The sequence below is a fragment of the Ostrinia furnacalis genome, unplaced genomic scaffold, assembly GCF_004193835.3.
Source record: "Ostrinia furnacalis isolate ACB-3 unplaced genomic scaffold, ASM419383v2 OfSCF0095, whole genome shotgun sequence".
Taxonomy (NCBI): Eukaryota; Metazoa; Arthropoda; class Insecta; order Lepidoptera; family Crambidae; genus Ostrinia; species Ostrinia furnacalis.
In genome coordinates this window covers 141-13,183 of record NW_021130334.1, presented here as the reverse complement: position 1 = coordinate 13,183, position 13,043 = coordinate 141, and the positions used below count along the sequence as shown (strand labels likewise).

Here is a 13,043-nt window from a genome sequence, read left to right as displayed (position 1 = left end):
ATGTTAAACAAAAATAATGTACTCGTATCTCTGAAATTGTATCGAATTAAAGATGATAGAGTCAATACACTTATTTATTTATGATGAGAAAAAAAACCTACGTGTTCATAAAATGCAGAAAAAGGCAAGTCACATCACATCGCCTTCAGAACCGATAAACCGTTGGGAAAAATGATATGTGTGTGTGTCGACCACGAATAGAAATAGGAAAGGTATCACAAGTCAACAAGATTATAGGGTAATGTGATAGATTTCTTACAAGATAAGTGCGTTTAGTCTTCTTTCGACAAAAATCACTTACAAAATAAATATACCTAACCTACATAAACATACTCACATTATTAAAACGCATCGTTTGCGATAACTAGTTTAAGCGGCAAGTTAAGCCTTAAATAATGATGCTTTCAATCAATACCCACTTTAATAAGCCAAGCCACTTTAGTCTAACAGATTTGTGAAACCTATAGTCCAGAGGGATTTGCCTAGTTACAGACAATCCGGAAGATATCATAACAGAATAAGTTATCCCATCAAAAACAATACTTGTCAAAAAAACCAAGTCTCGCAACTCAGTTGTTCTACGGTAAAAAGTTGTGAGATCCATGTAATACCAAGTCCAGGCCAGGAAATCTTTAACGTTTTACATAAATATATTGACTTGGCCATCGCACTAAATAATTTAATTTACACGTGTTTTCATGCGATGGCCAAGTCAATATATTTATGTAAAACGTTAAAGATTTCCTGGCCTGGACTTGGTATTACATGGATCTCACAACTTTTTACCGTAGAACAACTGAGTTGCGAGACTTGGTTTTTTTGACAAGTATTGTTTTTGATGGGATTTTTGTTTTAAGATACTGGGCAATTACTGTGCTTTGATGTGGGCAATTAGTGTAAGTAATGGGCAATGACTGTACTTTTTGGAGGATTTTAAATTTATTTCAACATTTTCTAACTTACGTAAGTTTTAACTAAAAACTGTTAATATTATGTTTAACAGTTTATTGAGTTATAAGAAAAAAGTCATAAATGGTCGATAATTAAAATACTTTCTTTAATTTTTCATCTCAATGTGTTTGAAATCTTTAAGTGGGCAATAGCTATACGGTTTACCCTATATCACAATTTTAATATTCAAAAACACTCATAGGTACATAACAAACACAGATTACAGTAACCCTTGGTATAGCCTCCGGCCGGTAAACTTTAGTTGCCGCTAAGTAAGTAGTTGAAACGCTCTCCGCAGGAACCGGATGAGATACATGAAGAGTTAAGAGATTAGTTTGAGACGTTACACTTCTTACGTATCACTCAAATACTTGTATGCAGAACAATTTTATGCAAGGATAGAACAACAATTAAGGAAAACTAACACTAAAAATAAAATTAACCTGTTTTAGATTGAAAAAAATTGCAAACTCTAATTAAGGCAGGCAGATAATGGAAAAGGTTTCCAGCATATTTTTAAAATTTTCTCTTGTGCGAGTACGGAACAAATGGAGGGCAATTATCGAAATCCAGTTTATTTGACCGATCACGTTCTACTCTCGCGGGACGAGCTAGTGTCATATCGCTCGCTGCCCTAGTTGCGGTCCGCGGCCCCAGCGCGGTAGCAACCGTTGTCGGACTAGATAGGTTTTGGGAAGCGGCATTGCGGACAGTATCCAAACAGCCAGTGTCATTTAAATTAACTAACTTTTCAGCCAGACAGCTCAAACAATACTAAAACTAAATTACCTATATTTGCGATTTGGTCATAGGAAGACTTATCTAACATTCAGGACAGCTATTGCTGACCATATTTCAAAAAATCGAAGTTAAATACATGCATATGCTTTCCCACGAATACCAATTTCACGGCCTAATGGATTACGAGTATGAAGGCCGCCTGCATTAATGACCTTATTCTCGTATGCGCCGACTTTTGTTTATTTTCACGTAGGTGAATCCTATTATTGCTATGGGTTAAATTAGCAGTTAGGCTAACGTAGTAACTAACTAATTTAATCATGCCCGTTTATGAATAGCTACTTATCCGATTCATTAATGTCAAAAAGTTCTAAGTCATTGTAACCTTCAATATTTTGCCAGGTGAATTGATAGTACAGTCAGTGTCAAATATTTTCATGTCTCAATTTTCAAAGCTCCGGGACACGAGTCAGCCGGCGTAAAAATCTCGGGACGTCCCGGGGCTTCGAGGAGATTTCTCAGAATAAATTTAAAATAGAGTTATTTTTGCAGAATGTATTAATTAATTGAGAATTCCGAGTGAAGCTCGCTTCCACCTTTATCACTTACTATTAGGTGAGATACAGGCCAAGAGCTACTTCGTTTTTAATAAAAATCTACACAAGTGGCGTTCGCGGGTCGGGACTTCGGGTGTGGTTCATCCTCCACCACAGCCGGGCGGGAACGGGTCGGCTCGCGGGAGAGTATAATGTCCTCATACGCGACGTAACTCATGCGTTCAGCTGTACTGCAGTGAAATGTGAATGACACAGTGCTTGCATGAGTTGTCGCGCGCAGTCATCATACGACAAAACATTAACATTAAATGAATTCGCAATGATTTAAATGAATTTTATTCCTCACTAACCAAATCGTGTAAAACGCTTTACAAGGAATATTTATCTCTTCTATTTCTACCGCTTTATCACAAAACATTATCACAGCAATGATGGTAAGAGTAATTGTATTTTCGGTTCTTATTCAATAATTAAAAATTAATCACAAAATGTGTTTGTAAGCGCATAACTCAGCAACGCGCAACGCCTGGACCAATTTAACCAATTCTTTTTTTAAATGTTCGTTGAAGTCCAAGGATGGTTTTTACGGCGAGAAAAATTCGAATAATTTCCGGGAAAACCCTAAAAACAGCCCTTTTCTTTTTCCCATACAAACGTGTTTGCTATTCAATCCGACTAATATTATAAATGCGAAAGTTTGTATGGATGTCTGAATGTCTGGATGTTTGTCTTGACTCTTTCACGCAAAAACTACTGAACGGATTTTGTTGAAACTTTACAGTATTATTGTGAAGCCGCGGGCAAAAGCTAGTTCCAAATATTTTTGACAGAACGAGTCTGTCGAGTCCGTTAGTTTATTATGAAAGCTCGTCCGTTAGTTTATTATGAAAGAATGACCGTCAATCTACACCACAGTCCGTAAAAGGCCTTTTTGTGTGATCGCCAGGTGACAACACAGACAGAAGTGCTCCGTTCCGCTCACGTCCCACTCACGCTTTTTGTGTATGGTCACGCTCTAACACCTAACACCTATGTAGGTACGTCAATGAATCGCGACAGCCTTTGTTTTCTTCATCATTAATATCGGATTCTAATAGTCTGCCTGCTGTATTCCAAAGCTCCATTTCACCTTAAACAGAATCGCCTCCACGTCGAGCTCCCTAAGGCTGAGTTGCACCATCTCACTTTAACTTTGACAAACGACAAAAATCTGTCAAACTCCATACAAAAAACACCGGTTATCATGTTACGGATAAAATTAAGCGGTGCAACTCGGTCTACACTTTTTTAGGTAAAAATGTGTTTTTAATTGATTTGAAATTGCTTTATTTGTAAGTTTGTTATCAATTAATTTTGATCTGTCAGTTTGCTGTTGTATGTAGGTATTATTTAATCCAAAATTAAATAATCATACCTAATACGAACAACCAAAACCAATACGATTCCCAAGGCATTGAACTCTCGTCAGTTATAACCAATAATCCAGTAAGAAACTTCTTTCTTGAATTTTACACTTGAAATTTACAAATATAAGGACTAGGTAATACTTCTTTAAAATAAGTTTGAAAGGAGCACGGAAAACTTTGTAATTGCCGCGTAAAATAGCCATTTCGTTGAAGATGGATGTTGAATTTCTACCACTATCGCCCCCTATTAGGAATATGTCAAAACAATATTCCAGAACAAGCACGGTAGGTAAACCCTACCTACTCGCCACTGTTTTGGACAATTAGCGCCATCTAGCGGAAACATACTGTATTATCAGTTAATGCAACAATAATTAAAATAAAAGTTTTCCTCGTTTAAAAGCGTTTACGTCTAACGTGGCATGTCAAGTTTAGGTAATTTCGATGCTAGTTTTATTCACACTAAAATAATTATGACTGTGTGCGTGTTCTCACGCTCTATAGTCAAACCAAAATACTTTGATCCACCATCGTAAAAGTGTGCCAGGCTGTCAAGTGACAGCTCAAGGAAACTATAAAATCTTCAAATCTTCCAACACCGACTCCATAATTATAAATAATGGTATACATTAGTCCTAATCAATAATAAATACGTAAATTCTTTATCAAATAGTAAATTATCAAAGGTTTTTTACTATTTTGAGAATATTTTATACAGCCTATGTTCAGCAGAAAAAAAATTGAATTTTAATGGTGAGAGATTTTTTCAAATCGGTTCTATTCAAAACAAACTTTTCCTGTTTACTATTCTTTTTTTATCCGGAAAATGCATAACATTTCATACCCACCAGCTGCGGGGGCAGCTAGTGGGTTATGTGGGGTTCTTCCTACCAGAAGGTGGGTAGCCCCTACACCCACTAAAAACCTGACTGTTTCTGCCATGATCCATATGAGTGATATGAGGGAACGCGGGACATCGCCATTGGCTGTTGCCTGTAGCATTCGTCCTTAGCCGCCACCAGACACCTCCATGTCTAGCGACCGAGGCCTGTTAGGAAGGGACAGTTGGAGACCATAAGCTGTCCTCTTGCGCCCAGGGTGTCGGCGGCGGATAACCGGAGTGTCGGCTGAGGCCTCTCGCTCCCCCTTTCCACTGCTTCTTTCTGTGAAAGAACACTTTCACAGAAAGTAAGCACACTATACCATAAGATTATTTGTCTCATCATATATTTTATACTAATGTAGATATTGTTTCCGAAAGCGAGCGGGTTCATTCCGTACCTGTACGCTTCATGCGTTCTCTAGCAAAAGCTGAAAATCAGTGTTCTGCCCTTTTGAGGGTAGTGTTTATACTGAGCTCTTTGCTTTTTGCATCGCTGCGGCACACATCACTCTGACGCAGGGAACTATTTGAAACGCTAGTCATCTTTATCTTATGTTGTTTTGTCACTTTTGTTATGTTGCAACTGTTGAAATTATTACTAACCTGTGTAACAAAATACCAGTGGTGTCACCTAGTGTGTTTCTTGACTAACTAACTTTATTTCGATATTGAATTGAATTTCAATAGCAACTATACATAATGTGTGTGTTAAAAGCATTAAAAAAAGTGTGTTACAACAAATAAACAATTTATCTATCTATCTCACGCCTCTTCCCGATTGGTAGGGAGAGGTCATTTCCAACCGCCGCTCGTTCGCTTAGGCTGGGCACTGTTGGAGCGTGTCAGTCTGCTGCGGTGACTCACGTGCCAAGACTGTAGTGTTAACTGACAACCATCTACAGGCTCTCGGCCTATACGGTGGAGGAATGGCCCGAAGCACCCATGGCCCGGTAGAACCTGGGTCGCCCTTTGTGTGAGGCGATCATGCCGTCGCACCCACTCCTCTAATACAGGCAGAACTGCCTCTATGGTGCGACGTAAAATTTGGCTGACGGCCAGGCGTACCCTTCAGCACTCTGGGGCCTAGATCCTCAAGCCTCTACCTTTTGGTTTCCACCTCTCGTGGTGCACGTACACGTACATTTCCCCTTGGGACCTATGGTCACCTCGCAACTGGCGTCTATTCTCGGTTGTCGACACTAGCTTTGTCGCCACTGAGGATAAATGGCATAAATAATATCGATTGTCACCAGTGGTGACACATACTTTCCCAGTTGTAGCTACAGGCTTTCTCACAACTTAGGTATGACAAATTAGAATAATACATCCCAATTATGCCTAGTGGGGACGTACACAAATATTGACGCAAATGTCATCGTGCATGACATACGTAAAGTAAAAGTCAAGTAAGACCAGATGAATACAAATATTATTAATTTTATTTTGAACTAGCGGCCGCCCGCGACTTCGTACGCGTGGACCTCGTTTTACTCCTTAGTTCGTAAAATCTGTTGTTTGATATCATGTTGATAGATGGCGTTTCACGGCTTCCCCCGCATGAATATTTACGAACGTCAAAAACAGTAGTTTGTCCAGCACTGTAGATTTTAACCAATGACGATAGATTGCGCTTTTTAGACACGTCTTATTTATTTATTGAAATTTATTTGTCACATATCGTCATAAATTATAGCCTATAATTATGTTAATCTGGTTTATAAACAATAATACTGTAAAGTTTCAACAAAATCCGTTCAGTAGTTTTTGAGTGAAAGAGTAACAAACATCCAGACATCCAAACTTTCGCATTTATAATATTAGTAGGATTGTTATACGTCGCCACTAATGACAATATTTTTTTTCCCATTTATCCTCAGTAGGGACATAGTCAGTGTCCACAACCGGGAATAGACGGACTGCGGATACTATGCGGTATCCACGAATTACCTCAGCCTGTGCCTCAGTGATATCATGCGTTGCGCTTTTTTGAACAGTAGGATGCTCCACGACTACACAGCACTGTGCCATACTCGAGCCCCATATAGGACCATATAACGCGCGACGCAAAAGTATAGTCAGCGACTCAGTGCAGCCGGGCCTCCGAGATTAGGCATCAACCGGCTTAGTGCGCCGGCGGTAGCCAAAAGCTTAGGGGTGAGACGATTCAAGTGGCCGTCAAATGACCACTGTCCAACTAACTACAATCCGAGGTACCTACCGCAAAGATTTTCCGACTGTAATATGTTGTGTATGTTCCCCCTACAACTAGGTGGGACCCTGCTGGCAGAGCATTCCTATTAACTATTCTGTAACCACCTATTTATGGCAAATAAATTATTAGTATTATTCCTCTTTATAATATTAGTAGGTATACATACATAACTTGCTGTTCCAAATTTTCGTCATTCGTTTTCGTTTCATCGCTAAAAATAACTTAATTTTATTTTTCATTACGTCTGAAATAGAATTTGTAGTAAAAATAGACTGTAATGAAAAATAACAATAAAATATTTTAATTACCACGTGATCGCAAAATCTACCACCAAGATTTTGCGGATACACTATAAAAGTCCAGCTACCTGTCAAAGATCAACGTACGCGTGACACATGTCAGCAGAGCACCGAGCGACGTGACCTCACTCTGGAACGCCTCGAGGCGGACTGAATTTGAACGATTCGTGCGCGGCGATTTATAGTAGTTTTCAAATACTCATAGAAAAAAAATTACAATGAATTATTTTAAATTTCAAAGTAAATATTTTAGATAAGATATTCTTCTATTATATTAAGCTATTTTTGTGTTGAATAAAGGAAGAATATTGGTGAAAAAATCACTTTGATTTTTGGGTTTTTCACGTTCTTTTAATTTGTGATTTCTTATTGTAAAATGCTTAAATCTAAAAAATTTCTCAGATAACTATTTGCCCAAGGATCTATGCTATAAAAATTTCAGCTTGTAAACTGACGCTAAAGTGGAAATTTACAAAACCTGTGTGGACTTATCTTGATAGAATTCTTAAATGCTAAACTAATCGCAATATTTTCTCAATTAACTATTTAGACGACGAAATTGCCTAACAATTTATGCCTATAACATATTTGTAGTATTACTGGTTAATGATTGTAACGAGTTGAAAAAGTACTGTTTTTGCGCCAAACGGCGTAAACGCTCTTAAGTCGTTCATATTAATAATCGAAATGGAAACTCTACACAAAATTCATTTTTTTGTGGATATCGGTTTTATAGAACATAGTAAGATAAGTATATACTAAGTACTTAAAGTGAAAGCATAGATTTATTTTATTACGAAGTAAAACCAATGAGCATAACATAATATTTGAAGAAAAGCCTCAGTTATGAGTATTATGCGATGCAGCCTACTTAAATGTTAGTCAGAAATGAGCAAAAATTACCAACACCATTAACAGTCACATGCCATGTTCTCAGAACAAAACAAATGAACAATCGCAAAGCGAAGAACATTCTAGGTATTTATTTTCACATACAAACTTGGTACACTTTCGCATAAGTGCTTACTTACATTTCAGCAAGAAGAACGCAATTTCTGTCTTCGGGACTTTATTTAGATAGTTATGAGGTGAACATGTCAAAAATCCCCGCCCTTAGCCCTTGAGCCAGAGGGGAGAGGGGGGTTGGACTTGGAAGGTACCATTTTTTCGGTTTTTTGCTTAATCCTCATAAACTATGCGTCCTAGTGACATGCCTACTACCTATGAACTAAAAAAAGCTTATTACCTGCTACAAGTGAGATATGTAGTCAATTTTTCGTTTCGAGGCATCGGCTCTAGAAGGTCTGTAATATTGGAATTTTTTTTTCTTTTACATGTTAACATCATGGGGAAATCGACTAAATCAACATTGAGCAAACATTCTAGACATGCGGGACCATGTTAAGCCTAGTTCCAGAGAGGGGACTGCACCGTGAGTATATTTAGACGAACCACTTGGAGCCACTTTTGACCCCTCACCACTCAAAAACTATTGTGCATTAACACTTCAAATGCTCATGTGTTAGATTTGCAAGATCCAGCTTCAAATTTCATAAATATACCTCAAACGGTTATTTACGTCTATATAGGTAAGTATTGACGTCCAAAAATCTATAAAAATGCACATAGTAGGTACCTATTACAATATAAATTTTTGCACAGTAGAATTAGAAACTAAAGTTTTTGTAAATATTATGTAGCCCTTTGTTGCTCCTTTGATTAAAAGTTTTTAAGCTCTCTACATAATAATATATAAGAATAGCGAAACAATAACACAACAGAATGCAAAGCTACATAATCTCATTAATCTTTGTTTTAGATAATTACGTAGGAAACGCGAATTCCACAAACAATGCTCATTAGGTTAATATAAAATGTGATTCATTTACCTCAAACGAAGATAGGTAAATATAAAATGGAAATGCCATTTTTCAAATTCCTATGTTTTCCCGGTATGAAGAAACAACGTTAAGTTTTTATTTCAGTCAGGTCCAGCCATATTGTGGCAAGCAAAGGCCAGGCAAAACTTAGTTAAGAATTTATGGTCTTATAACAGTTTATTACATAATTATCTTTCTCTTAGTAAACTTACTTAATTTTAACGATAAAAAACTGTATTATTATAATAAGAGAGATGAAATAATGCAATACTTCGTACCAAATTTCAAGATTCTGAGTTCACGGGAAGTAACTACCCGTAGGTATTTATTCCCTTGCGAGTGTCGAAAATTTGCGGAAAGCGGCATTTAAACGGCTGTATCTTTTGATTACGTTGGCTTATAAGTTTGATTTTTTCACAGCTCCTAGGGTTTACGCGTCCACGCGTGCTTGAGTGAAAGGGTCTTGACAGACGGACGAACGGACAACAAAGTGATCATTATACAGGCTGTTAGGTAAATGGGTATATGAGCCGACACTAGCCCATGTTAACATGGTTATATAAATGGTATGGTGAAGTCAGAAAATTGATATCTTCATTTTAATTATTTTATTTTTCATACAAATCGGATTTTATAAAATTTATTTTGTACTAGCGGCCGCCCGCGACTTCGTACGCGTAAATCCCGTTTTTCCCGCTAATTCCCGTTCCCGTGGGAATTTCGGAAATTCCTTTCTTAGTGCACCTCTACGGTACCTAAGCTACGTCCCTTCCAAATTTCAAGTGCCTACGTTTAGCCGTTTAGGCTGTGCGTTGATAGTGTTGCCATATTTATCAACAGCGAAAACTTGACCTTCCTGTTGCAGTTATTCAACTGTCTTAATTTTTAAAATTCGCGGTTTTTTATGGAGCTACTGCCCCGTGTTTCACATAAAATATCATGCTTTTTATAAAATATCCCTTGAAAATCGATAAATTGCTTTAATTTAGATTCTGTAGGCAATTGTTTGACATGTCCTTTATAACGGACAGAAACCATTTAAGGGTTAGGCTGTGCGTTGATCTGTCAGTCAGTCAGTCAGTTTCTCCTTTTATATATTTAGATGAAAATTTAATAAAATAAAATGATGATATCAAATTTCTGACTTCACCATACCATCTATATACCCATGTTAACATGGGCTAGTGTCGGCTCATATACCTACCCATTTACCTAACAGCCTGTATAATAAGGGTTCGGTTTTTTTCCTTTTGAGGTACGGAACCCTAAAAAGGAAAATGTAGAAGTGCATAGTAACAGCTTTATTAATTAACCAGATTTACCAGGAAAATTGTGAGGCAAATGTGCCATATAGTAGGTAGGATACCTACATTCAAAGTACCTTTATCTGAGAGTATTATTTAATAAAGAATAAATAACTCTTTATTGTATTAAGACTGACAATAACAGGAAACGGAATAATTTAAATGGCTCAATTTAGGCGGTCTTGTGGCACGGAAAGTTTGTCTTCTAGGAACGAACAAATAACTATTATTATAAAGAAGTAGAGTTTGTGAGGTTACAGGGGGTGGTTGATCTCTGGATCTACGGAACCGATTTAAAAATTGTTTTACTAATAGAAAGCCACATCTATTTGTGAGTGTCATTGATAGATAGACAATATAAAAAAGTTTTTTCCTTATCTACCTAGATAAAATGTACCGTTAGCAATTTACAAATGTATTCAAATTTTCGACTTGTTTGCATAATTTATTTTACACGTTAAATTACTCGAACGTAGGTAGGTATGTAACTCTAACAAAGTAACTAAGTAGGTAATTTTACTCTATAAAAGACACTGCCTGCCCCTACTTGACAATGAAGTAAGAATTAAATATTGAAACCAATTCTAAGACGCGCATGTGCTTCTGATTCAATAAAATATGATACACAGAAATCGCTGTTGTCGTCAACCGCTCGTGAGGTTAGGATCGCTTTGGTAATTAAAAATAAATCGCGTCACATGAATCGGCTCGCGAACTTTGAACATTGTTACATGCAACAACATGTCAAACAATCGCTACACAGAACTCGTTCACGTTGGAAAATCAAGTCAACTTTTTGTATTAAAACATAACGTGTAACCAACTGAGTACGTACCTGGTGGATAGTTCCGTGGTTTAGTTATATTCCTAATTACATAACCGGTAATTAGAAGCAGCAATACAGTGATAATTGTCATGAACATGTCTGAGTATTATCGTTTGGCTAACGATCGGTGCACGAGTCGGCGTTTATGGAATACAGCGGGCTACTCTCCTCCGCTACCGACGCGAGACTGTGTTAGACTGTTTTTCATCCGCATTCTGTCTTGAAGTTTTGAAACGACTTTGAAAACGAGCTGACGAACACTTTTTTTTTTTTTTTTTTAGCAAAATGGTTCTATGGTGGTATTTTTTGTTCACCAAACATTCTAGGTATACCTAATTACCTCCTAAAGGTGTGTAAAAACCCAAATTAATAAAATAATAAAGGATTACCTTTAAATATTACTTATTATAAATCATGGCATTTATTGCCAGACCTTTAACGAATAAATTCTATCTACGTTGACTACCTAGGTAAGTACATATAAAACTGATTTTTCCAATAATAATGCAATAATAATTAGACGATGTTTCGTGTGGTTTCGTCATCAACCAGTTTTGACCCATTGAAGTACTTTTTGACCCATTGAAGTATGTTTTGACCGTCTCCTTTATGAATTTGAGATGGTATTTTTTGCGGTAACTTCCATTCATGATGGTCCATCGTTCTTGCCTGTAATGTAACCTGTGTTGGGCAGTTGTGACAAACTTTCAGCTTTTCTAAAATAACGGAGGTGTAGGGTTCACGGACTCTTGGTCTATACTTTTACATCTTAAGTAGGTATCTAGTATCAATGGAAACGATTGATTTCCGTGGAAATAATTTTCCCGCTCTTTGTCGACTCTCCGCACATCTCGCTCTCGCCTCTTCTCTGCTTTGGTGGAAAACGGCCTTAAAAGAACATAAGTACCTATTTTGTGTCAAGTAAGTAACGGTTAAAAAACGTATTCCTTGCTTGGTTAGTTGGAATTTGACAGTGAAGTAGATTGATTGAACACACTTATTGTACCTACCTACACTACACAAGACAAGAAAAGAAATAAATAAATATACAAAAGATGATGCACTTTATGCGGTCTTATCGCTATGATGTAATCTCTTCCCGAAAACAGAGGACAATTTTATTGTTTAGAATTAGGTAAACATGAAAGTCTGTAAACGTAATACAAAGTAAAAAATTCTTGTTTGTCATCATAATTAATAGTTGAAGTAAATGAATAAATTCGACTAGACAGGAACGTGTTTCTGATAACTTTACTCATAAAGAATTAAACAACACATTACTAAGTACTTATAATAGCTAATTATGATGTTTACGTAAGTTAATTAAAATAGTAAGACACGGGTCTTAACGCGATGGAACGTGAAAGTTTTAAATCTTATATTACGTAAGTTAACTTACCTAAATACTTCTGTTTTGTTAAACTTGGACCCAAGTTTACAAAAGTTTCGTTGCATAAGCTACTGGGCTATTATTTTATACGTAGGTAGGTATACCTATCTTTGTTCTTACAATAAAGTTCTTAAACGTTATTCATAAACCGATAAACTATTTACTTACTTCATTATGTATATAAGTAGATCCACCAATAATAAAATTAATTTTCTTAAAAATAAAAAAATGCACAGTGATTTACTTTCCCGCCTAGAATTTTTTTTGGTATGGTGTTTTACGGCTCTGGGTGCAGCCCACAGATATGGATTAGAGTAGATACAGCAAGTTGATCGTCAAAGCGTGCCATTCCGATATGTCCAAATGGACATACATGGTCGAGTGATGTTCATGTAATCTGATTACAACAATCGGTTACGATGATTTTACGAGGACAGTAGTACGAACACGGTAGAAAGAAGAAATTATTTACGGATTGAGAATTATAATTAACAGCACAAATAACAAATAATTAATTAGAATAAAGTAGCAGTAGAAGAAGTATAAAGTAGCATTGTTTTTAATACATATCCTGCGATGTACTCTTAAGAGTAA

At 36.7% G+C, this 13,043-nt stretch overlaps 1 protein-coding gene across 1 annotated transcript in view; it reads right to left on the bottom strand.

Annotated features, from left to right (window-relative positions):
- Cyp305b1 (cytochrome P450 Cyp305B1) overlaps positions 1 to 12,194 on the bottom strand; it is a 32,677-nt gene extending 20,483 nt beyond the window's left edge. Inside the window, exon 1 of the mRNA XM_028303468.1 lies at positions 11,069 to 12,194. Coding sequence (XP_028159269.1) covers positions 11,069 to 11,156 — 88 coding nt within the window. The 5' untranslated portion in view covers positions 11,157 to 12,194. The remainder of the gene's footprint in view (positions 1 to 11,068) is intronic.
- Between the last annotated feature and the right edge of the window lie 849 nt (positions 12,195 to 13,043).